At 41.5% G+C, this 25,286-nt stretch overlaps 3 protein-coding genes across 6 annotated transcripts; 1 reads left to right on the top strand and 2 right to left on the bottom strand.

Annotated features, from left to right (window-relative positions):
* The first annotated feature begins 179 nt into the window (after positions 1-179).
* xrra1 (X-ray radiation resistance associated 1) lies at positions 180-6,891 on the top strand. 2 transcript variants are annotated; one of them, XM_035624945.2, is made up of 17 exons: positions 180-457; positions 991-1,109; positions 1,215-1,286; positions 1,375-1,447; positions 1,542-1,639; positions 1,923-2,071; positions 3,216-3,320; positions 3,733-3,851; positions 3,953-4,005; positions 4,117-4,197; positions 4,274-4,367; positions 4,463-4,581; positions 4,649-4,798; positions 4,964-5,111; positions 5,246-5,361; positions 5,499-5,604; positions 5,697-6,891. In XM_035624945.2, exons 1-17 carry the CDS (start codon positions 367-369, stop codon positions 5,849-5,851), a joined length of 1,848 nt encoding a protein of 615 aa, XP_035480838.1. In that variant the 5' UTR covers positions 180-366; the 3' UTR covers positions 5,852-6,891. The 2 variants fall into 2 exon arrangements, with proteins under 2 accessions (XP_035480838.1, XP_035480837.1); XM_035624944.2 differs by having other exon boundaries at positions 988-1,109.
* Positions 6,892-12,324: 5,433 nt separating this feature from the next.
* chrdl2 (chordin-like 2) lies at positions 12,325-18,132 on the bottom strand. 3 transcript variants are annotated; one of them, XM_035627067.2, is made up of 11 exons: positions 17,981-18,132; positions 17,463-17,575; positions 17,215-17,308; positions 16,967-17,112; positions 16,312-16,405; positions 15,937-15,998; positions 15,193-15,361; positions 14,882-15,070; positions 14,607-14,780; positions 13,510-13,602; positions 12,325-13,405 (listed from the first exon to the last, which is right to left on the bottom strand). In XM_035627067.2, the coding sequence occupies exons 1-11, from the start codon at positions 18,045-18,047 to the stop codon at positions 13,272-13,274; spliced, it is 1,335 nt and encodes a 444-aa protein (XP_035482960.2). In that variant the 5' UTR covers positions 18,048-18,132; the 3' UTR covers positions 12,325-13,271. The 3 variants fall into 3 exon arrangements, with proteins under 3 accessions (XP_035482960.2, XP_035482958.2, XP_035482961.1); XM_035627065.2 differs by having other exon boundaries at positions 17,463-17,578; positions 17,981-18,111; XM_035627068.2 differs by having other exon boundaries at positions 17,463-17,549; positions 17,981-18,097.
* Positions 18,133-18,583: 451 nt separating this feature from the next.
* On the bottom strand, positions 18,584-23,304 carry spag7 (sperm associated antigen 7). The gene is made up of 7 exons (XM_047330420.1): positions 23,148-23,304; positions 21,785-21,852; positions 21,545-21,633; positions 21,362-21,446; positions 21,141-21,230; positions 20,675-20,828; positions 18,584-19,823 (listed from the first exon to the last, which is right to left on the bottom strand). Exons 1-7 carry the CDS (start codon positions 23,296-23,298, stop codon positions 19,708-19,710), a joined length of 753 nt encoding a protein of 250 aa, XP_047186376.1. The 5' UTR covers positions 23,299-23,304; the 3' UTR covers positions 18,584-19,707.
* Between the last annotated feature and the right edge of the window lie 1,982 nt (positions 23,305-25,286).

Genomic DNA, 25,286 nt, shown 5'->3' with positions numbered 1-25,286 from the left:
TTTTGATGAACTGTCAGACATGTCGCGTTGCAGATGGAGGCGTCGCTGCATAATGGCAACAATAACTCTCTAACGTCTTGAAAACGTTCGGGCTGGCTAGGTGGTGTGTTATCTTTATCATTCAGTTCAATCTTTGAGCGGTTCGTCTTTCTCCACTGCCGCCACTCCGTGTCGCCCCCTGCTGGACCGGAGTGGCACACACACGTCTCCGTCGCCTGGTGCTGTTGCTAGGCGACGGAGCACCACAGTGGCGCAGCAGCGAGTAGTTGAGTCAGTCCAGTGCGTGAAAGGCGTCATTCACATTTGAATTAAGAGTTTTATTCCCCCCCCCCCCCCGTGATAAATGGATTTGCACAAGCAAACAAGATGACTGCTGCTTCATATAAGTTTGATGATGGACAGAGAAATCCGACCAAATGTTCCCCAGCACGAACATTACTCCGGCGAAGGAATGACGGTGGGTTCCATTTATTTAAATTAGATCATTTATGTGGGGGGAAATAACTTGTCTACATAGTCGGGCTTCATGAAATTAGCAAACAGGATCACTAATAGTGGGGGAGATTACATGTTAATATCATGAATACATGTTTAAATAATGAAGATAAGATTTTACACTTTATGATAAAGTACTGTTTATAAGACTTTGCGAGCTATAAATAATAGCTGCTTTAAAGCTATCGGTCATAAGCCATATAATCATCAGTATCAACAACGTTTGGGTTGCCAGGTTGTTGGAAAATCTTCCAACAACACGACTCTTCCTTCAGCACTTAAATGCAGCAGGCAGACCCATCAAAGCCACCAGGTCTGCATTCAGCATGACATTAATAAATGATAATTATTACAATATGTTATAATCACAATAATAATCCTCCATAAAACAAGGTCCAGACTGACACTCACGATCACCTTTGTAAACGTTGATGCTGTTCATGCAAAGAGCATCTTCCGACAACATTCACACATGTTGTACTTGTTCCCCAGAAGGCGGTGGACATGGGCTCGTGGCGCACAGGAGGGCAGAGGAGCAGAGGTACAGTGAGGGAACACGTGACAACGGCAGGGTGGCTCGTACTTCTCACGGTTGTATAGATGGAGCCTTCCTGGTAAGTCGCTGGAATCTAATTATGTGAGAGTTGCTTATCTAACAAAGTATAGCAAGATTATTTTTTCCTCTGGGGATCCCAATACATTTCAGTTTTCTTTCTCAGCTGCAGTTACATTGTGTTGATAAACCATCTGAGCTGCGCTCCATCGACATCAGTGAACACAAGCTGAATTCTGTAAGAGACACTTGTCACATTTTAGTCAGAGTCATTCGATTGTCTGTGGGTATGAGTGACCAACCACTTTTTACTCACCCATTCACAGGTCAAGCCTGAAGACCTCAGTGTGTTTGAAAATGTAGCTCACATCGACGCCTCTGTGAACCTCCTGTCTTTAGGTGATTATTTTTTTTCTCCCCTCAATAAAAGATATTCTGTGTTAAAAAATAAAATAAGTATAAATTTACTGAAATGACCGTTGTTTTTCCTCAGGGTCTTTCAGCAGTTTTGTGTCTTTGAGAGAACTCAATCTGGCTGTGAACCACATTTGCAACATGACGTTTGAAGCCTCCGACTTCCCTCATCTGGAGGTGAGATGAGTCATATTGACGTAGTATGTGTAGTATTTGTATTATTCATGTGTCAAAGCATTAATACACAACTTGACCTGACTTTTTAGTCCAAACAGGAACCTGAGAGACTTTTATTTCCATCCAACAATGTTCCCATTGTGTTTATGTTGTTTGTAATTTGTGCTGGAGCAGATGGCAGATCAAGTGTGTAACCTCTGCAGCATCTCATATACCTGTCTCCTCTTCTTCTTCTTCCTGATTTGGTCAAGTTTATCTTTGTTTTGTTTTTTTAAATCCTCAGGTTTTGGATTTGTCCTACAACAGTTTGTCGGCTGACGATGTAGTGTCCATCAGTTGGCTTCCACGTTTAAAAGTCCTCCATCTGACTGGAAATCATCTTCATCGCCTTCCTCTTAATCTGTGTTCGTCCAACCGTCACCAGACTCAACCGTTAGTACAAGATCTCCTTATCCACGCAGCAGCATTATACTGTAGGTGTGACTAGGTACAGAGTTTGTCGTCGGATGTTTATTTTATTTTTTTATTTTATACTTAATTACTGAAGAAAAAAATGCTCACATGCGCTCAGACAATATGACACTTCAGTGGATAAATTATCAAATTTTTTGCAAAAACATAAATCATATGATTAACTTTTCTAAAAATGTACATTTACTCCTCTCTTCTAATAGGATTTGCTAATTTGTTCTGGAAAATTGGCAAAAACTGATTGATTAAATTAATTAATTAAATTAAACATTACAACCTAGACAGAGGTAATCAGCATCTGTAGACATGGTTTTTTTTTATTAATTTATCTTTTATTCCAACTTCACATTCAGGTCAGTCCTGTCAGGCACTGCTCTCTGAAGTGTCTGTTTTGAGACAGTGACAAAAAAAAATCCCACTTTCCATATAAAAGCTATTTTTAGAATTTGGAAAAATGAAAGACGACTGTAATCAGTTTCAGTATATATTTTCCAAATCAAAATGAAAATTCATTCTCCAACTACAGTCCAACGGTGCCCCCAGTCTTCTTTGTATTGTTACTGCAGAAAAAATCTCGAACAGGCAGCGCACGTTACACTATGTTTTTTTATTCATCATTACTATGCCTTCATGATTACAGTTTATGAGGAGGGGGAAAAGTTCTTTAACACATAATTATGCTACTTTAAAAAAAATAGTTTGATGGTGATCTTTCAAACCATTGGTGTCAGTCATCATTTGGTGGGCTGACTCAATTCATGTCAAACATGCTTACACTTGATCAGTGCATTAGTTATGATTGTATTACATAAATGGGTCAGAAAGTCAAGATGCATTTGAAACAGTGTTCAAATTAACCAGAAGGGGGCGCACACATGTTCCTGAGTCACAGTCCGGATCCTGGTGAAGCAAACGTGATGACAGTCAATCATACACCTGATCTACAGCCAGATGTATGAAGTCAAACACACTTTATATATACATCAGTTGTATGTTCGTGTACTATATGACTTTAATCGGATCGTAAATTGCTTTCACTGTTTATTATTAAATGAACTGTATGGATTTAATGACTTTGGTTGATTGTACTGTTGTTTTTCTACAGGTCAGCTAAAGGAGGGGACTCACAGTTCAGAGCTCTTGAAGTCCTCATGCTCGATGATAACAGACTGACCTCTGGAGTCTTCGGCAGTCTTAGAAACCTCGAAAGGTCACGATGACATTGTTTTCTATGGAGTAATCTACTACTAAAAAAGGGAGATCCATCAAGCCGTCCATCCATTCAGCCTGTGAAATCAATAAAAGTGTAAAGTCTAAAAGCAGCAGGGAGATTTGTCAAGTCTGAGAAAAATGTTAGGAAGGTTTGATTTTAGGCTTTGAGGCCAATATTTCTTTATTTTCTCTTAAAATAGAAAACCTGTGAGGAACATGTGAGTATTTGTCATCTGAGGAGGAGCTATAATTATGTTTATATGCTTATTAGGGACTATTAGGTTTCTGTCGAAACTATTCCATGTTTTGGAAATTTGAAACATATGACACTAATCCACTGGAGTATCATTTTAAAACACAAAAAAATCTGTGAAAACATAAATTCCTTTTTTTAAATGTGTCAATTACAGGCTAAAGTATTTAAACCTACAGGGGAACCGCATTTCTGAAATACCATATTTGCAACCGACGGCGAGTTCAAAGGCTGCACGGGCTTCTGCTGAACAGCAAGCTGAGCAAGAGGGAGCTGGTAAATGCTAAGAATCTGCTTGTTGTAATCTGTAAATCATTTCTGCAGCATCCTCTGAAAAAAACGTTCTGAATGAGTCGTTGTGATCCCCTTCAAACCAGCCCGCACTGAGCCGGATCCTGACGACGATGGACGTTTCAGGGGAATCTCACAGGTTCTGTTTGTTCTGCAGTTGAGTCGCTTCCTCGCGGTGTTTTTTCAGCCTGCGTTTTAAAATCGGTGTGTTAAACTTGTGTGTGGTCTGTCACCCTGAATGTTTCACAAGGCAGGAAACCTGGAGGAGTGCTGCAGAGGCTCCAGGTCGCCACTACCAGAGCTTCAGCTCCTCGATTTGTCCGACAACAGAGTACGTCTGCAATTTCATAACAAAATATATCAACATTTGAAAAAGAAAAGTGTCTCATCCAGTGGGTTGTCATCAGATTGCAGAGGAAGAAGCGCTGATGGCTGCGGCTCTTTTCCCCATGCTTCGTGAAATTGATATTCACTCCAACCCTCTGACCACACAGAGAAGTGGTAATCCTCTCCTGTCAACTCTTTGACCTGTTATTTCAAGTTTTTTCCTGAATCTGGATTTCGGAAATCTCCTTCATGCGTTTGTTTGAGCGCAGGAGACCCTCCCTTACTGACCCACTACCTCCGGGAGAGACTGGGGATAACGATAAAGCGAAGAAAGACACAAGAAGCTGGGAAACCGCCGCTGAAGGTGTCCACTGATCCAAAATGGAAGGTTGGTATGTGTTCAACGTAGTTATTCACTATATGAAAGTAAGATGAAACATTTTTTTTTATTGCAGGTGGAACAAAGAATCCCAAAGGTGTCAAAGAAGTCTGTGTTGATGGATGAGGAAACCGAGTTGACTGTCAAGAAAACAACAGAATGTGAGGGAAAGAACCGCAGAGACGACCCCTCCCCAGGAAATACAGAGCCTTTCTTTTTCACTCAGGTATCTACGTGTACAGTGTCTTTGATTTCCATATTGCTCCCAGTTTATTTGGGAAGTATAACATTCTTCAACCTTTGGGTCTATTCATGTTTACCAGAGAGACATGGCGAATTGGGGGCTAACACAGTTTCTTTATCTCTTTTCTGAATGTTACTTCCTGTTCAGGCAGCGGACGTTTCCGAATATGAGTTTGATCTTGGAGCCGGTGAAAGAGAGGCCGCAGAGGGCGAGGATGGAACCGTTCCTGAAAAATGTGACTATTGCAAAATGTTGATGGACGCAAAACCAAATCCCGGTGTGGCGGAGCCCTTCGGTGAGGACTGTAGTTTCACCTGCAGCTGTTTATTTTTGTCCATTTTCATTGAGCCCTAAAGAGTTGGACTAAACAATGGCCCCATAGTGAAGGGGAATATTCATGCTCTCCCCCCCCCGCCCTCTTTGCATCAGGAATTCAAACAGCTGTTCGGATGCTGGAACACACACTGAAGACTCTTCATGTTTACAGAGACTCAAACCCAAACTATGATAGCATCCAGATGCCGTACAGAGAACAGGAGAAAAGGGTTTGATATTTGATATTTTGCTCAGCAAAATTCATTTTGCGATGTTACTGGCAAACTATGACAAATCTAATGAGAGCCGTAAATAACTTGGAAAAGTCACAACTGTTATGACTCAGAAGAGGCATGCCTTTACGCAGATTAAGGAACTTCCACCTTTGAAACGGACGGAGCAGCCAGCTGAACGGGTTCACCAAATGCTCAAGGAAATCAAACAGAGTACAGCGATGAGAGAAGTCGCCTTGAGTAAGCACATTTCTGATACGATCCCTGTGAGCTCGACCTTGACCTTTCATGACCTTACCTTTCTTCGTATGACATTTTTCATTTCTGCGCAGGCGGCGCCATTCACAGCGCAGGTGTCGACAAGCGAGAACATCAGGAGGTCTTATCGCTGCTGGGGGATATGAAGACAAAGTACAAGATGTTGCACAGGAGAGCCATAGAACAAGCAGCCGGCGTCGGATCTGATAGAAACACTGACATAAATTGAGCTCAACCTCCATCTGTGCAAATGCTCCAAATCACATTTAAATGCTCAGCTAAACTTTTCTTCCTTCTCTGAAAAAAACCCACCCTGTCGATATTGGCGTACACCTGGTGCAAGTGAAATCACAATGTGTACATCTGAATAATACTGTGACAAGCACTGATGCTACGCTATATGACCAGATTCAGTCCCGCGTGCAGACACAGAGTGCATCATCAACTGTTTACTGACAGGGTTCAGCTGTAAGAGTTGACTCTGAGTCGAATCTGTGAGACTTATTTCAATTTAAAGTCTCTAGCTAGAGCCTGCAGTAAAATACTGCATGGCCTCTATATGGTGGATCAGAAGAGTTTTGTTGAGCAGGCTGTTGTTTAACCATTGGACTGAAGCTGAGGATGTGATTCGATATTGTTATATAAAATGTTTGAAACGGAGAACATTCATACTGCAAGGTTTGATAGATCATTAATCTGCAATCCCATATCTCCTGTCTTCTGGTTTGTTACGTTGAGTGTATTTGCCTTCATAGGTTTTTCAGATATTACATGATCATATGAATTCACTGTTCTCCTCATGTGAAGCTGGCTGTGATCACTTCATTTCCATCCGACAGGAACAGGAGTGATCAGTCGAACTGTTGTTGGTAATTTTGAACAGACCTCGGCAGTTTGATGGGATTTACAGCCCACATCCTTAAACGCATTCATCATCACGTCTTATTACACCAGAAGTCAGTATGTTATATGTGACCTCCCTACATGCTTACACCAGAAGATTTTTTTAAGAATTCCTTGTCATGCTTATTTATTTTTTTCCGTTGTTCATTCCCTTTTGGGTTTCACGGCCCTGTCCTTCATATGATTCCAATTATTATTCTTCAGAGCAGCTCGCAGATGTGGAATTCCAGTTCAACCCAGGTGAAATAAATCAATAGGTTCTGTGAAGATATGTCATGCAGGGATTCTACATTATTACATCTGTGGATACTTTCCCGACTCCGTATGTATCAAATGGTAAATAAAATATAAATTCTGTGTAAGATACCTGTCTAGTCAGCTGTCATCTCACATTTTTATTTGATTTAAAATATCACTCAAACCGTTATATTCATGTATGATCTAAACACTTTCATATATATATTTAATTGTTTCAAAGCTAATTATTGATTTACATTATTATAGTCCTGCATATTCTCATCTACTATTAAGTCCCAATATCAAATGATTTGTTTAGAATTATTACAATTACCAACCTAAATTTAACGAGTGGCTATAAACAGTGACACAAACAGTACTGGAAGCACTTTTTTTGTTGTTGTAAACCAATTTTAAAAATTGATATTAAAATACCCCAAATAACAATTTACAAATATTTAAATATGAATATAAAGTTACAGCAGCATGTAAAGAGGCTGTTGGCTCTGGTAAAGACATTGAGACATTTAAAACACACAAAGTAGTTTCCTGATCTGTGCTATCAGGCAAACAGCTGGCCTTCAGTCACATTTTCTTTGTTGTTGTTGTTGTTGTTTTTTCCCCGTTAACCACGATACTTTTACTGCCCGACCCGGACTCCGGTGAAACTCGCGTAAAGGCCCTCTGAGAATTTGTAGTTGCCTTCACAAGCACGTAGGAGTTTTGTTCCTCCGCCAGTGAGTCCTGGCACGAATTCATTTTGCCTGACAAGAAAGCCGTTGCAAAGTGATTTTGAAGTGATAATGATTCTCGCAGTTGCACAAGTGCAGTGTCTTCATGCTGGAAATGGACACGTGTTGTTATACGTGTTCTTTTCCAACAGTTTTGGGCGATGATCAGTCACAGTGACCTCTAATATAAACCATGCAGACAGTAGGCATTCACTGGCCTCATCTGTAACCCCTTTAACGCAGCCTGTTCGAGGCGGGAAGGTTTTGCCTCACAGAACTCTTAAGTTACTCATGAAAAACATTCATTTCTCACATGTCAATGTTCACAAGCTGAAGGACAATATGAACGTGTTCATAAGTTTACTTTTCAGCTTCTGTTGCCAGTATTTGTGATGAACTATTTTAGACCCACATAAATCTGCCCCCTTATTTATTTTATTTTGCATTGCAATTTCATAAAGATACATATTACAAAACAGAACAGACAGAACTGAAGCAGCTGAGATGTCCTGACCTATTACCGTTACATTTCCAAGAACACTGGATGGGAATTTGATTTCCCACAATGCAACCTGACAGCGTCTGTCATTAGAAGCTCCGTGTCTGGTTAATTCCCATGTTGTTTTAAAACTCCACACCCCCCAGTCTGTACCATAGGCTTTCTGTTATGAATATGAATATACCAATAGGAATAACCAACTTTTTTTTTTCAGAGTCTGAACAACTACATTCATATATTATATATGATATTTTTTAGTTTTTTAGTGTCCAAAGTCAATCCCCATTTCTACTTTGTATGTTTGATTATTATTTTTTCACACTGATAAAATCATCACTACAAACACATTTCTTTGTGGCGTGCTTATCCCCGTGATTTACCCTAACTGACCTCGTGGAGGCACGCATGCTGAAGAAGAGGAAATGGTCTGCCAATGTGACGATTCACTTCAACTCTGTACACAATCCACACAACCTGTCTGTAATCCACGGCCGACAAATATGGAAAGTAATTCCAGAGGTGTCATTTTAAAAAGCACAAAAATTACCGTTGCTTTATGAAGCAGAGTGAAGCCAATAGACATTTGTGTCTCTTCTTGTTTTCACCCTCACATTAACATGAACACATAAACAAACCGGCAAACAAAAAGGCTCCGTTTTGTTTTTCCTCTGTAACCCCTTTTGCTCTTACCACGAAAAACTGATGAGGTGAGGCTTTAACTGAAAACACATTTGATCCGCGCTCTCTGTGGTTTAACAGACTCTGGCAGGAGAGCCGGATACTGTGTCCAAAAGCAAAAATAACAAAAGACACGGTGGAGAAAAGCATCCTTGGACTACGTCAGACGTGCGCTCGACAGATCTGTGTTTACATATCTACTGTGTGGGGGGTTTTCTATATATTCCAAGGCGGGACATGGTCACATCTGGAGCGGTCATCGCGGCAATCAAGCCTGAGAGAAATGTTTGTGTAAGATTTGTTTGACTCTGAAATCGAGGGCCAACAGTTCAGCTTTGAGAATAACCCTGTGGAAATTCAGTCACCAGATTTGGCTCGGGGAGAACAGGCCTGAATACCTCATGAACACTCCTCATTACTCAAGTGCCAAATGAGTTCACTGCAGACTGGACCTATTCATTATTTCTTTTGATGGCAGATTGAACTGTGACACAATTATCATGTAATCCTGGACCGGCTTCGGACACTCTGGCTGACATCTGAAAAGGGGCCATTTGTAATTACAGATCATGACGGTGAAGTTGTAGGTCCTCTTCGCTCTGTGGAAACAAAAGATCACTGTCTTTAATAGTTTCCAGCCATCACGGGCAAGTGTTGAAAATGTTCCCACTTTAAGCCGAGCCGCTCAGGATTAGGGCGACGAAGACCAGAGTGTTCATGACACGTATCCCGGTATTGTCCAGGTTTTCTTGGCCGGACGCCAAACATTGGCTACAATGATCAGGGGCCAACTTAATTAATGAGAGGGTACGGGTGTAAAAAAAACAGAGGCCTCGATAGATTTTGGAAGCATTTTGATGAAGTATAAACTCAGGGGTTCTGCGGAGTACCTTAATCAGCTATGAAAGCAAACACATCTATCAGACTTAATTAACTTAACACAATTTGGCCGGCTTTGAATCACAAAGACTGCCTGATTGATTTGCAATGCTTCAGTTCCTCACAAACACTGCACATCTGCGAGGAACCTCTCGCCTCTATTCGTTAGTCCTTTGGAATAAGTTCAGCCCAGAGAGACTGCGTGATTATTGGAAAACTACAAAATCTGTGTGACTTTTCGTGCGAACCATTTCAGAGGCTTTTTCTGCGACACGCATGAATTCAATGACATTCCCTGACTGTGTCACACGGACGAGTGACATACAGTGTTAGAACAAAAGCAAAACAGCACCGTTAATATCATAGTAATGGCTCAGACGTGGCTGCACTCCTGAGCCGAGTCGTGACCCCTCGCATTTTCTTCACTTCTGACTGAATCTGGGCTACACGGGCAGCAGGGTGGAGTACACATGCACACAGAGAGCTGACCCACTGCATGATTTATACCTACTGACTGCCCCCAGCTGTTACAATTGCCAGAGCCAAGATTAAGCATGCATAGCTGAATTGGCCCGTGAGACGAATTTAAACATGCACAAAATGTAGACGGAGAGGACTCGCATCAAAAATAACAAACGTGCAGTTGTTTGTTTCGCAAAGAGAACCTGAGCATCTGACATCCGTCTTTCAATGACCTGCATGGGAAAATGACAGCGTGAAAATGTTAATGACTGATTCACGTGGCCAGCAGTGAAGTGGAAGTCCCCCTCCTCGCCCTTTTGACCGGAACCGCTACTTCGGACAACCGAGGCTGTTGAAAACTGCCAGCTCCAGCAGCTTACGCAAAAATATTAGTGCGAGTAATGAAGGTACGAAGGGGGAAGTGAATATTGTTTCATGCCTTTGGTCAGAGCTGGCCGGGGCGCAAAGTGTGAAAGAAACACAATGAGTCATTGTGGATGGGCAGGGGGCAGAGGGAGCATGTCAGGAGTTCACAGGGAAGGGAAGCAATATTATTCTGAAGCTCCCACTCAGTCAGTCCACCAAATGTGCGGTTGCACACTGACTGAGTCATGGGAACCGCTGTGATAATTTGACACATGATGATCAAACCGGCCTGCGGACAGACTGCACACGGTGCTCCTGAGCGAACCTTTCCACAAGCAGGTTACTTGCATGTCGATGGTATTTCAAATGTTTAAATGTGTTTCAAGAGACACAACACTTAATAGAATAAAGTATTATCCAGGCTACTTCCTTTTCTCTGTGCTTTGGAAAAATACAGACGTCCTTTGGTTTCTTGGCCAGCACTTAGATCTAACAGCACAATCCACGTTTACAGTAGTACAATCCCGACCACAGAAATTCAAACCTGTAACTGAAGATATGGTTTTCATCTCGCTGTAAACTTGGAGAGTTTGCAGATGGCCATCAGCCAAGACAGGGAAGAATGCACACATGCAGCTCAGCTAGAAAATACTTGTCATTTTAAATTGTTCTCCCATTTTTGCAGTTAACAGATTTTATTGGAAAACTATCATGTCATTTTTTCAGAATATTAATCTGGTAAATTTTCTCAAAAAAGTCGTTAAATTAAAAATTTAATAAATTAAAAAATTGTCCATCCCCGATGTCATTTTTTGCCACTTGGGGGCAGCGACAACAAGTTTCGTACACAACACTGACATAATAATCACATTTTTGGTTGATATGGCCGATGGGTTGGCAAACAGTTGCCTATCACACGTCCAGCAGGTACAGAGAAACACTGTCATTCATTTGGAGTCGTCTTTCTTCACCTTCACCTGGTGAAGGTAAGTTCAATATTCTCTCTCTCTGCTTTAGCTCCGTGTTTGGTCTCAACCCTGTCCTGAGAAAAATATCTCCAGGGCTCCATGTTCGCCAACTAGTAGCCGCCTTTGTCTCTCTGCTGTTTGATGCATAGCAGGTAGTTAAGTATATGGTATGATATTAGAAAGACCTAAATCATACAACCAGCCAACAGTTGAATGGATTTAGCTCGAAGCTGTTACTGCTATGCAACTCAAACAGAGATTTTTTTTTTTTATGGCGCAGAACAGGAGAAGAGCACTGTTCTGCCAATGCATGTGGATGTTCAAATAGCTCTTTCTTGCAATATGAGATGGTGGAACAAGGAAAGGATGTTTGAAAACCTCTTTAACACAATCCTAAATAAGCCAGAACTAAATAACTACAACAGAAGAACGATTTAACAAACATCGTGTGAGGACAAGCTGTAATGGGGCGGTAAAATCTCACATATTAGATGCGAGACAGAGGCAACCAGTCATGTGGCCCGTGGTCTGATTATGGTCGGATAACGAACAACTGATAAAAAGTTTTCGTTTTAGTAGAGAAATACTGTTGCCGGGAAAACATTGGGTGTGTCTGTGTGAGTTTTGGGGAGAGGTTGAAGGAAGTTTCAACTTCTGCTTTTGATTTTCATGTCTCTCTGATAACATTTCATCTCCAGCGGGAACACAGTTTATCCGGCCTCCATTAAATGAAGCCTTGAGGCGATGACAGTGTTAGGACCGCTCTGCTGTGGCCGGCATGAAGATCATAGCTAAATCAGCATCAAAGCCTTAAAAAATTAATATGGGCTCTGCAGCCACATCTTAAGCCTGTTTCGAAAACATTTTTCCCACTGTCTGTAAAAGGTATGACTCCATGCAAATGATTCCAATGCATGTGGGCCATACTACATCAAAACATGACAGATACAGCTAGAGACAAACCAGACAAAAAATTGTGAATGGTTCAAAACACTGAGAAAACTTTATGGGCTAAAATTGTGAGCAGAGGTACAGCGTGCATTCAGCTACATCAACAATGGCCACTTTATAATACAAATATTTCTGGTATGTGGAGTTGTAAAAAATGTCATTAGGCTACGACAACAAAGCAAATCCTGTGTCTGTATAAAAATAGCTAGAGTAGGTGTATATTTGACATCAGAAAGAAAAATATCTGAAGGCTGTTTTCAGAATAACCGACACAGTTTTTGATAAAATTGTGTCTTTACCACAATGCGATGCTTCTCGCTACTTTATGCAAAGGAAAAAAACAACATTCAAACTTACGGTATTTACAGAAATCATACAAGAACCAATTCGCTTTAAATAAGGTTACAAAACGCCAATTGGTATTTACAATAAATACAGTATGTTGATCATACAACATTGTTTAAAACAAACCTTTACATTCTGAACAGAGCAAGCCCCTTGCCGAGCATATTCTCAAATACAAATTATAATCATATATTTAAGGGTTTGTTTGAAAAATACTGATCCCAAAACATCGCTGAGCTGCAATGTAACAATGTACGACTGGATACTGAAGCTCCAAGCTCAGCACACCACATTCACTTTTCACCTTTTTTCGGATTTTATTTAGAGCCTCCGACTTAATCCATCCAATCTAATAATGTTTGAATTGTGACAGGTGGAGGCAGAACTATCTTCCAGTTTATGACCAAGATTGTTATGAACCACACTGCAGTAGCCTGCGTTTTAAAACCCAATAATTAACAAATCAAAATATGTGATGATTAAAAAATTATAAACACAATATCAAACAACAACATCATAAATGAGAAACGCCATGATGATGACAGGAGTGATGCCGGAGTGCAACAGGCATGACTGTAGTGTATATGTCAACCATGTTCTTATGGGGAGTATTAATATACAGAGTGATTATTAGGGTGAACACAGGCCTTCAGTCTGCATGGGATTCAGGAACATCACCACCTCACGAATGCCGTCCTCACAAATTGTGGTCTGAGGAACTTTGGTCAAGTTTCCTCCCTCTTCTTTAAATTTCCTCCATGTCTCTGAAAAACGAAATTAATAAAGATACGTCACATAAAGAAACAATGGCATTTACAAAAGCCTATAACAAACATATAATTGCACCATGAAATAATTTTCAACAAACCTTCGTCGAGTGTTGTAAGCATTGTGTAGTTTTCTGGATGATCCTTGATATATTTTCTCTGACTGTCACCAATTTCCATTAATTGTAAAACACCTGTATAAATGAGACACTCAGATTAGAACCAAACACAGGTGCGGAATTACTGTATGTTTGCATTAAAGCAATATTTTTAGAATTTTGTTTAGAAGTTATACGAGAAAAGTGATACCGCTTATACATAAGAAACTACAGTCAGGACACAGGATGTTAGCTTAGCTTAGCATAAAGACATGAAATCATAGACTGTATATAAAAATAGACGCAGTTAGTGCATACGGAAAGTGAAGCCACTGCGGAAGTGGCTTAACACCTGTATTCTCTCGAATGACCAGCAGAGGGCGACTCCTGCACTCTGATTGCAAAAAGAAGTCAGTTTCTTTAGAGGTCTATGTGAAACTGATTCCAACTCTCAGTTGATTTACAACGTCAGTAAACATTTCCCGAAGTAATTTAAGGTCTCAGTCGCTAGTACTAAGTCTTCGTCAATACAGCATGATGTTAATTTTTTTTTTAAATTATGGTCCCATTTAGAGTAAAACAGATGACAAAGCACCACATACACTGGAACGTGGATACCGTGCGATTGACAGCTAGTGAGGTCCAATGGGTGCAGTTCGCCGATGTGGGAGGACCTGCAGTGGAAGAGCTCTCAATGAGGCTCGCCCCCTGCACCTCCAAATATGTTTACTTCTGGTTTCAAAAATCCAAGATGGCGTTGGCCAAAATGCTTAACTCCTGGCTTCAAAAAGGCAGTTCACTAACCAATGGGTGACATCTCATGGGTTGCCACTTGTGTGAAACACAGAAACAGCTTTGATGACGGTGTCCTACCACCACTTTTAAAACTCCAAAAAAACAAGTTATCCTATTTGTTTAATGCTGACAAAAACAATTATCTAGCTGCTTCCACTGTGTCTGCTAAGCTAAGCTAACCAGCTGCTGGCTTCATATTGAATGGACAGTTATGAGAGGCTCATCGATCTCCTCACCTGACTCTCTGCAAGAAAGCAAATATGCAATTTTCCCAAAATGTCAAACAACACCTGTAGTTACGGTACCTTCTGCAGTCTTCCACACTTGCACTTCAACCTCAGCAGTTCTTTGTCTTGCAACAGCAATGATCCTAACTGTGGTGGGCGGGTCAAGTCTGAGAGATGAGTCTACTTTATACACCAAGATGCTATTTTTGAATCCAGGATAACACTGGGAGTGGTTACTTTCAGCTTTACTCTCTAGAGAGAAAAAAGAACAGAGGCACGTGTGAATGACGTACAGCCGATCAACGCCATCTCACTATAATCGGTTCATTATGTAATGAGTCATGTTTGACTACCTGGACAAGTCTTGCAGCACTTTCCCGCTGATTTCATAGGATGTTGGCATGGATACTGGCTGGGACACGTGATGCGCTTGCAGTCCTGGAGGCCATCAGTACAAGTGCACAGGATGCATTCCAGGACCTTCCCCAAAACTGGGTGCCACATGTCTCCATGAGAGTACGTCTTGCCATTGTATAAACATGCTGAGAGAAATGGAAAACATCTGAGCATTGTGCCACATATGGCAATGATCGTAAAGTTGTGAGGAAGATGTCTATAAAATCAAACACCTATAAAGGATCTTTCTGTTTTGACAAAGTCTCACCTCTTTGGTGTTTCCTCTGCAACAGAATCTTCACAGTGGTCTCTGAAGCACCCTTGAGGTTAAGTTTACTCAGGCTCAGGCCTCTGGGAGAAGTCCTGACCCTGGGCGGAGTGGCACGGTCGGACCGCGCCTTGGTCGGTTCTCCAGAACACTGGTCGACTGAATGCCTCTTTTGTAACCAAAGATATAATAAAACTGTTATCTTTCATCTATTAGCTTTACTTCCTTTTTCCCCAAGTAAGCATCCTATTTAGAACTGAATCAAAAAGGTTCATAGCCTGGCTCCAATTCACTGAATCACCGCTCACATCTCAGACTGTTTCCTAAATTCAAATAAAACAATGTGGTTCAGTCTGATTATCAAGCCAAATGGTTGTTGGATGTTGAGGGGAAGTTTTTGTCTTTATTGATCCCAGCTAAAATGGAAGTTTCAGTACTAATCCGAGTACTGTGATGCCAAGTTGAGCAAACGATCGCAGCAGTTTAAAAGGGAAAATATTTGTTTTCCTTTCCCCTTGAAAAGGGAGGTCAGGGGTCAGCTACTCAGCAGCTCCTTAACACTCCTGTGATCTGTGTCACATTCAAGGACACTTCATCAGAGCAGACACTTGCCTGTGAGACTTGAACCCACGTCCTGTTAATTAAAGTTCAGTTAGCTCAACCACACTAACATCCTCTACATTTAACCATGTTTTCAGAGATACACAGGTTTCCTGTCTGTATGATACATCAGCAAGGACATACAACGCCTCTGTTCAGCTGCTGGTTTCCATCCTCAGTTGATGAGGACCCACTGGTGCCATGATCTAAAGGAAAAATCAAAAACAAGTATGACGAAATTGTAATTAACACATAAAACATGGCGACCTGAGCTAATTTACATGGGCTATACAATATTATTGTATATTCATCCCTATATCGATCCTCACATCCTGTCGTGATGTTGTCGTACAATTGTTTGCTTGTGTATACATATATATATATATATATATATATATATATATATATCAGTCATATGCTCAGCCCTGATCTACAGTATGAAATCCTAAAAAACATGTTATTCCAGGTTGGAAACACACTAAAGACATTTTCTCTGCTTGGAGCTTGGAGTTTAACTACCTTTACACACCAAACAGCAGGTATCTGGAACTGACACTGGTGAGGAGCAGGTGATTGGTTGGCATGTTTTCAGAGCGCAGAAGATGTTTCCATTCTGAGAGAAGAAAAGGAAGAACAATGACTCATCTTTTTACATTTCCAAGTATGCGCTCTTGACGGTGAAGATTTAAGTAGTTCTATTACCTACTGTACCGGCCTTTTGTCATATAAAGCATTTATCTGTTCTCTTGCAGTCATCACAAACAAGCTAAGACAACACACAAACCAAAGCAAGGGGCTCTCAGAAGCGTCAGTATTTAGGATTCAATTGAATTTAACAATCCATCTCGACCTATCATTATCAGAACTAATTTAGTGGGTTGAGATTCTCCTTATGCAACAATGGCAGCCTGAAATGCAACACGCACAAAGACACACAAAAGAGTCACTATTGCCTTGAATTGAGGATTTGTCATAAATATTTTTCAGGATTAAGATACATCAAAATTATTTTTTTTATGTTAGTCTCCTTTGAGCACAAAAGATAACACCTAGGGCTAAAATACAGAGCTTGAATGTTTTACATACTGTATGCTTTTGGGATATGATTATCTTCCATACCAGACTAATAAAACACAACATGACTAAAAAACTAAAGCAGTGAATTGCAACTTACAGAGCATGAGCACATAACACACTGATTGCTCTGCTTGGATGGGAAGAGGTCGTGCTTGGTGAAGGTCTCCCCCGGCTGATAAATACTTCCATTGTACCTGCAGGATTTCACTGACGCCCTCAGGCCCGCGGGGATCCTGGGCCCATCTGAGGATCACACATGGACACGAAGGGGTGAAGTCATAAATACAAATCGATTCTCTTCAAAGGCCCAGAGGTGGATGAGAGGAGTTAGAAAGACGTGCCCACCTGTGCATCTCGGGCAACACTGCTGGGCCTCAGCTACTGGGTTTTCACAGGGCAGAGCAGGGCACCTGATCGTGTTACATTTCACATGGGCTGCCTGAGAGAGAGAGGGAGAACAACATCACACTCTACCTGTACCAAAACCACTGTTTCAGCAACTCAGAGCAAATACAGATGACTCCTTTTTGCTGCAATATTCCTTAAAATGTTTGTCCTGATAACAGTTGATTAAGAAAAATATTCAAAGTTACCTCTGTGCAGACACAGCGCATGCAGAACATGAACCCGAAAGGCTCCAGATAGGGATGCCAGCTGTCTCCTGGGCTGTATGTCTTGTCCTTAAAAGTACATACCACCCCAGAGCCTGCTTGTCAAAAAGTGAGACAGACGAGCGATTGAAACACACATGGCACAGATGAACTGGAGCCCTGACATGTTAATGTAATCTGGCTCCACATTTGTCAGATACATTAAGTCAACAATCACCTGATGCAAACTAAAGAGGGAAAACATGAGAAACTACAAATGCCACTGATCCTAATACTGCTCACACAAACAGAAGTCGTGATTCAAATTCCAGTGGTTTCTGTGAGCGGATGAGGTGAATAGCGTTCGTTTGGAGCAATAGATGATGTTAATGTTAAAATATGAGTTCAGTATTGTCCGACAAAGCGTTCCTTCCTAAAGTCCCAATGTCACGCTTTTCTTTATTCTAAGCCCATAGACGTTTGATGGGGACAGAAGGAGCGTCAGCGGGGTCTGGACTTACCTCTCCGGGGTTTTAGCTCCGCGTCTGCAAACCAAATGATGAAGAGGAACAAAAGCGTGGGCTTCATTTTTTCACATGTGCGCCGACTCGGTCTTCACTGCGCAATAAATATGTTTGGGCAGAACAGACACCGCAGTACAGTCTGAAACAGGGATATATAAAAAAAATGTCTTCGTTGATATATGGCGCCCCCTTCAGGACAGTTACCTCACGGCATGGCAGTAACGCGAGTGTGATCACATTCAACCATCAAATTCACATTAACTCACATTAAGTAACGATTTGTCCATTGATTGCTTGAAAAGAGAGGAACTCTCAGATGCATCAATAGTAATCTTTAAATCGTGTCGTACTTGATATGCCAATAATCAGTGTGTGCACTTACTAACACTTTACTCCTACTAAATTTAGTAATGGTGAAAGTACTGTTGAATAATCATGATGATGATGATACTGATCTATGATTATGTTTGAGAATGAATTTAGTTTTTTGCACTGGTTTAAATTATATTATGAGTTTCCTGCCCTTTTGTAATTACAAAGCAAAATCAACCGAGAGCTAAAAATGGAATGATTCAAATGAAGGCAACACACATTCAGAAGTATAATACTGTTCTCCATTTATTAACACCCATGGGGGATAAAACAGTGCAACCATGTTAAAATAGACATCAAGATGCCAAGAAACCCTAGACAAACAAAAGACAGAATAAAACTTAATGACCCATATCCCAACAAGCATTCCCACTCCCTCCTGTTTCCTATTGCAAGGCTTAATAATAAAGCATTATAACTAGGAGTTAACGTTTCATTCAAAGTCAGTGCAGATGTATAGAAACAAAGAAAATATCACAGATTCCTAAAACCCACAACAGTGTTTTCTAAAATGGGGCTCCTCTTGTGATGGAGGAAAGGCTTGCTTCAACTAAACAGGTCAATCGCCGTTGCTGTTTCCCTTTTAAAAACTGCACTGCATATTTGGAACTCTGTCCTTGGGACTTTTCAGCCATGCTTTGCCTAAAACTTTTTGTTTTTTAAATCTGTTCCAGCCAAAGCTGAAAACTGTAAATACTTTTCAGGATAAAAATGTCACTTTGGACTAGAAATGCACATTTGCATCAAAAATGTTTATCACTGACAAAAAGAAGTCCTTGTCCCAGTAGCTCAGTTGGTGGAGATCGTACCACGTATCAAAGCTGAGTTCTTATCACAGTGGCTGGGGTTTGAATCCAGTCCAGGACCTTTCTGCATGTCTCCCCCAATCTCTCCCCTCGCCTGCCCTGTCCAGTCTCTATTAAAAAAAGCAGGAATGAAAAAAAAAAAAATCTTGATAAAAAATGTCCTTTAAAAATGATGTATAAAGATACATCTGGTGTTTTTATGTAGTTGAACACAGAAAAGTTTCTCAAACTATATAGGATCCAATAATGTGTGAGAAGCTTGATAACTGACAGCATGTCAAGGTCAAATGTTAGACAAACGTTTAGTCATCCAACTCCTGGATCTGACACACCTGAGCATTTTCCACTTCCACACAGGATTGTATGATTTCAGCACAGACTCGGTCAAAGACTGGCATACATACTAGATATGATGCCTGTCATATAAGTTAAACTTTAAAGTCTGAATAAAAGTATCTTGTATTACAGCATGAATTAATGACGTTTTAACACACACACAAACTAATGCACCCACGAAACAGTAGTCAAATCAGAAACAGCGGAGACTCAAGAACTGCTGCTCTTTGCCCCCGTGTCGTCCTCTCGCTTCTGCCGTTTCTTTGCTCTGATTGCATTCATGGCTTCCTCTATGGAGCGAGTGTCCCTCTTGTTGGCCACAGGTACTGGGAGAAGAAATGACCAACATAATGAGAAAACAAGGGGGAGGGTGGGTTGGGATTATGTGTTTTTATGACCCTGTTCAGACATGGCACTTGCATACGCCCTAAGAGATTCCATTACAAGTGTTCTGCTCTAAGCACAAGTGTCAACGTAGATAAGATTCAATGAGGATGCATTCTGATCACTCAGACCACATTTGGAGGTGGTCTGGGACGCATGTGGCCACAATCGTTTAGCAGTGTGAACATCGTCACATTACGGTGTCACGTGAGACATTTTCATACGGAGTAACAGTCTCAAACAACTCTCACGTGCTTCTGTGTTTGTCACTATTGTCACTGATTGCCGCGGTGTACGGCCAACAACCGCGGCGGTGGCTGTGACGCTGTGCCAAGCGCTGATACAGGTTGGTGGTGTTGCCCCGTGTCTGCACAACACCTGACGCTGTGCACCATTCTCCTTTTTAAAACCAAAGAACTTCCACACAACCGACGTGCTGCTCCTCTTCGACACTAAAGTCTCCGCTGTATCATTTTCCGACTGTTCTGTCGAGCATGAGGCCATTGCGCAGCAGGTTAGTGCAGCGTGACTGCTGTTTTTTCTTTGCACCGAGCACTCCACTCGCTCGCGTATCACGTGACCCGTGTAATCACGCCCCTTGCGATTAGAAAATTGCGTTTAATCATATCGCGATATAATTGCAAATGCAATTTATCGTTCAGCCCTAGTCAGGACACATTCTAATACCAGACGTGATATGATCTACTCAGAGCTGTCCACTTGTGATCGGATCTCCTGGTCTGAACATGGTCTGTGGAACAGATCAGTGGAACTGATTTAGTGATTAACTCACCACAGCCATAAGCACTGTTGGCCTCTAGTGTATGTGCTGCGTCTTTTGCAGCCGAGGTGCCAATCAGGTGACTGTACTTGTCTCTGTAGTTGGAGTTGGGAACTTCTGACTTCTTTGTCTGACTGGATGCTTCCACTTCCAATGCGGCTTGCTCCTGCAGTTTGCCAAACACACAACAACACACATCTTGTTGATTGCGTCTCTTCATGCTCCATTGGGGTGACAATCGATGAAGGAACTGGTGCCTCTTTTGATACATTTTCTCCCTCTATGACTGTGCAAGATGTCAGGTTTCCCTTTTATTCTGAGACATGAAAATATATTGTAATTTGTTGATTATCTCATACAGCTAAAATGTGTCTGCTTACAAAGCAATAAACTGTAGTTTTGAATGTAAGATATTTGAGACATTTCTGGTGTAACATTTGTATTTTATCTACATAAGCTAACCAACATCCAGTCTTACTTTTAGTCTTCGCCGTTGCTCTGCCAGCTGGGGATCCCACTCCTCTCCTTTGCGATAGGCTTCCAGCTCCTCATCTGATGGTGCAAACTCCTGCCACAGCACAGGGTGGAAAAACAGCCCCATTATTTACCCTTGCCGCTATTCTCCTAACTTAAGCCTAATAACATGTTGTTGTTGTTTTTTTTAAATAGATCAAACACTGGATTAAAAAGTATTCAAACCTTCTTGAAAAGCATGACATAACGGCTCTCCTCGTCCTCCCCAAAAGAAAAAGAGGTCAGCCCAGCCACTTCTACGACATCGTGCCTGTGTGGCAAGAAGAAATTCAGTGTGAATAGTTGTAGACAACACACATAATTTTCTTGTCCAGTGGGGTTTATTTTATATAGTGACTGACTACTTACAATATACTTCTTTCGATCTTCCCCATAGGGTTGTATTTTCTTTTCTGTTGTGAACTGTCTTGGAGGAAATCCGATACCTCTTTCTCCATCTAAACAAGAGAGGTAGACAGCCAAAGTCAGTGATGAACACTATCAGAGACGAGGGGGAGGCCAAAGGAGCTCCACACCAGAACTCGAATCGGTGTGTATTAAGCTCTTACCTTTTTCCTGAACTCGAATCGGTGTGTATTAAGCTCTTACCTTTTTCCTGAACTCCGCTTTCTTTCTTCTCTCCTCTTCCTCCATCTTCTTGAGTCTCGCTGCTTGCTCTGTCCAATGACATTAAAAACGTTCTGTTGTAAACACAGATCTTACAGCCACAACCGGCCTACTTGTAACTTTAAAGACTGATGCAAACAAAACAGCAAAATCAAGAGCCAGACATCCTGCAATCCCCAAACCACATTCCAAGATCATTCAGGGCTGGAGCACAGAGCGACTCAAATCCTATTATTTGTTGTTGTGTATGTCTACGAGGAAACAGCCACAGTTTTTTTTATTGATAGGCATACACATGGCCCGTTTCATAAGTTGTTTATTTGTAGTTCACTCAGCCTTGGGGGAGTGTCACAGGTTTTGAACTTGACTGCTCAAGACTGTTGCAACCGAAAAGGGCGATTTTCAAGACAGGAAATATTGCTGAGAATTCCCAATATCCAATGTTTTAGTGGAGTAATATGGAAAACATGGGTTATTGCAGTTTTGAAATATAAAAAATCTGAACCTAATAGACCTTTTTCACAGCAGCCATTTTGACATGATACAGTAGGTAAACAAACACAGGTGTGGCTAATCACATTAATAAAGGTTCTGTTGTATTTACGGGGAGAGGTTTGATTAATAACACCTGTTTACACACTGTTTCATATGTCAAAATGGCTGCTGTGACAGAGGGAAACGAGGCCATGGTCATTTTCAATAACATGTGAATGCACCTAGGAATTAATTAAAAATTGTATTAATATTATTAAAAATCACTTTTGTTTCCCTTGTCCTTTGTGAGTCATTAAATGTTCATAACCAGAGCTAGTAAGAAACAAATCTGAGCGGTGAATTCATTGGCTGAGAGAATAAAAATAAGCTTATCAATAATTGTTTAATAATATGAAACTGATATATAACTTCTCCTCTACATTAACACCCGGGAGGAGCCGCAGCAGACTGAAGATGTGTTCAACTAATTTGACCCGCGTCAGTGGTGAGGGGGAAATAAGGTTGCGTTCAGGTTCCAGCAAAAGGGGGAAGCACCGCTCGACACGACGCTGGTTGTTGACATGGTGCTGTGGGCAGGTTCGAGCTACACCAGGAGCAGCTGCCCGTGGAACCACACTCTGTCCGCCGGTATGCGGTAATCTGCGGGACGTGCGTGGGCACGTCCCGCTCTGATGCGGCGGTGCTTCACCCGGTACCAGAGTTTACTTAAGAGCTCACCGAACCAGTGGCAGCAGGAGAGGCGCCCTTGCTTCGCCTTTCCTGTTCGGGTTTTTTTTTTTCCCCCCAGCGTCGTCTAAACAGTTTAAAAACAGAAGCAAATGGGTCATATCTCCGGCTACGCTTGATTTACCTCGAGCCTTTCGTCGGCTCTCCTGGTCGCCGACCGTTGGAGGCTTCTCCATCGAGTTTAAGATCGAACCTAGGAGGTCCGCCATCTTGAAATGATGCGGGGCAGACGGCCCAGACTGTTGTTGTGTCCTGCAGCTGTTCCAGCTGCGCATGCGCACACGACCACGCTTTTCTTCGCCGTTTGAAAAAACCTGTCTCCGAACATCTAGCGCCACCCTCTGTACCACAACGTTATTTTATGTACACATCATGTTTTATATCCTTTTTTTTGTTATTATGAAATGTGTTACACTATAAAATCATACAATGCAGGAGAAGGCACCTGTATGCCCCGTCTTTTACCCAAAACCCATTTAGCTCCAAATGTTGTGTATGGATTATTTATGAACATAACAGAAAGCAGTGTGACAGAATGAATGCTACAGTTTTCTCTACTACTACCATTGAACAGTGTATGTCTTTCTTTGTTGTCTTTGCTTCATTTAGTTCCATCTATCTATCTATCTATCTATCTATCTATCTATCTATCTATCTATCTATCTATCTGTCTGTCTGTCTGTCTGTCTGTCTATCTGTCTATCTGTCTGTCTGTCTGCCTGTCTCACACAATACACTTTGTGATTGAAATAGATGAGAAAGATGTACTTTTCAATGCGCTTGTTGTCACAGACATTGCTTTATGCTGGTAAGGTGGCAAATAGATAGGGTTCCAAACACATTCTGTAGACGGATTAGTAACATATTGATCATGATTTGTTTCAAGGTGGTTTGTCTGCACATGTATCATGTGTGTGTTGGGGTGATCGAACAAACGAACAAAGTCTTTTCCGATAAGCGCTAGGGGGCACGCTATGCAAGTGCATGTGTTTATGTGTTGTTACTGTTATGTTGACAATCGTCCCCTGCGTTCCCAGAGTAGTCTGTTTTGTACAGTTTGATTGTAGTTTCACAACCATCAGCAATTACACATGAACTACGGCCTTATTCAGATGTGGGCAGAGCAGTGCACGGACAGAGGGCTGCCCTGAAAACACATAGAGGGAATTGTGCTGCTCACTGTGTCTGAAACAAATAGACCAGTGCTTCACCTGTAATTATAACTTTTGGAGTCCTTGGTGGCCTGTGTTTACCCCTCTGTCCAGCCACAGAGATGTATGTAAGTACAATAATAAATTATTGTCCCTTTCCATTTTGATATCTTTGTGGGCGATGAGTGTTTTTGTATCAGGTTGAATGATAAATGATGAATGAGCCTCAGCTCTGCGACTCCCATCATTCAGCGATAGGACTTTGTTATTGTGATTTGGACAGAGCACGACGGACCCCTCCCCCGTGGTTGAAACGCTGTATAAATGCAGCATCAGCCTGTCAACAGCAGTGTCTGATCGCTTATTGGTGCCCAAACATGAAGGGACTAGGCTTGGTTCTCCTGGTGCTTCTCCTGATGCTCTCAGTCGGAGAGGGTAAGAAATGAATACAGACATTTCCTTACTGTGTGAGATCAAGCAAATCATGGAATGGCAAATGCTCAGACTTCACTGCAGTCAAACGGGGCCTGTTTGTGTGGTTTTGAGGAGAAACCATTGAGTAATTAAATGTTTTATGTAACTTTTTTGACACATTTATCGTGATTATAGTTTATGAAAAACTTAGTCGTATCCCCCAGAAGTATGGGAACAACAAATGTATGTTTCTTTCATAACTATGTACAGGCGATGATCCAGAAATGCAGTACTGGACTTGTGGGTATAGAGGACTCTGCAGACGGTTCTGCTATGCTCAGGAGTACATCGTCGGTCATCACGGTTGCCCTCGAAGATACAGGTAGGCCTGTCAAGAGCACAATGTGTACCTGCATACTACTTCGTAATACTTATATAGCACTTTTATTACAAAGATAGTGCTACATGAGTTTCATCAGAAAAAAAAACAATCTATCCTTTAAGACATTTCTGCTAATTGTACTTTGCTCATTTTCAGGTGCTGTGCTATGCGGTCTTAGCACCTGTCCTCCATTGCAAGATGTCCCAGCACGAGGGCTGATATTCTTCAGTTCACGTAGCTGGGAATCCTGGCAACTGACGCAGCTCTCTTCAGGAGAAACCAATTTGACAACTTCAGGGACAATCAGTCCCTCTTG

This window comes from Scophthalmus maximus, chromosome 2 (assembly GCF_022379125.1).
Source record: "Scophthalmus maximus strain ysfricsl-2021 chromosome 2, ASM2237912v1, whole genome shotgun sequence".
Lineage (NCBI taxonomy): Eukaryota > Metazoa > Chordata > Actinopteri > Pleuronectiformes > Scophthalmidae > Scophthalmus > Scophthalmus maximus.
The sequence above is the reverse complement of the archived record's forward strand: the minus strand, read 5'-3'. Positions and strand labels throughout refer to the sequence as shown.

What these genes read in the sequence shown, in the direction of transcription:
- chrdl2 (XM_035627065.2), bottom strand. Translation starts at nt 18,047, where the DNA reads ATGAAGCCCACGCTTTTGTTCCTCTTCATCATTTGGTTTGCAGACGCG. An exon ending in TGCGCTGTGTCTGCACAGAG is followed by an intron (nt 17,309 to 17,462) that starts GTAACTTTGAAT and finishes TCTCTCTCTCAG; the next exon opens with GCAGCCCATGTGAAATGTAA. An exon ending in GTGTTATGTGCTCATGCTCT is followed by an intron (nt 16,406 to 16,966) that starts GTAAGTTGCAAT and finishes TTCTTCTCTCAG; the next exon opens with AATGGAAACATCTTCTGCGC.
- spag7 (XM_047330420.1), bottom strand. Translation starts at nt 23,298, where the DNA reads ATGCGCAGCTGGAACAGCTGCAGGACACAACAACAGTCTGGGCCGTCT. An exon ending in AAGCGGAGTTCAGGAAAAAG is followed by an intron (nt 21,634 to 21,784) that starts GTAAGAGCTTAA and finishes TCTCTTGTTTAG; the next exon opens with ATGGAGAAAGAGGTATCGGA. An exon ending in ATGTCATGCTTTTCAAGAAG is followed by an intron (nt 21,231 to 21,361) that starts GTTTGAATACTT and finishes GTGCTGTGGCAG; the next exon opens with GAGTTTGCACCATCAGATGA.
- xrra1 (XM_035624944.2), top strand. Translation starts at nt 367, where the DNA reads ATGACTGCTGCTTCATATAAGTTTGATGATGGACAGAGAAATCCGACC. An exon ending in CCGACTTCCCTCATCTGGAG is followed by an intron (nt 1,640 to 1,922) that starts GTGAGATGAGTC and finishes TTAAATCCTCAG; the next exon opens with GTTTTGGATTTGTCCTACAA. An exon ending in CGGTGTGGCGGAGCCCTTCG is followed by an intron (nt 5,112 to 5,245) that starts GTGAGGACTGTA and finishes TCTTTGCATCAG; the next exon opens with GAATTCAAACAGCTGTTCGG.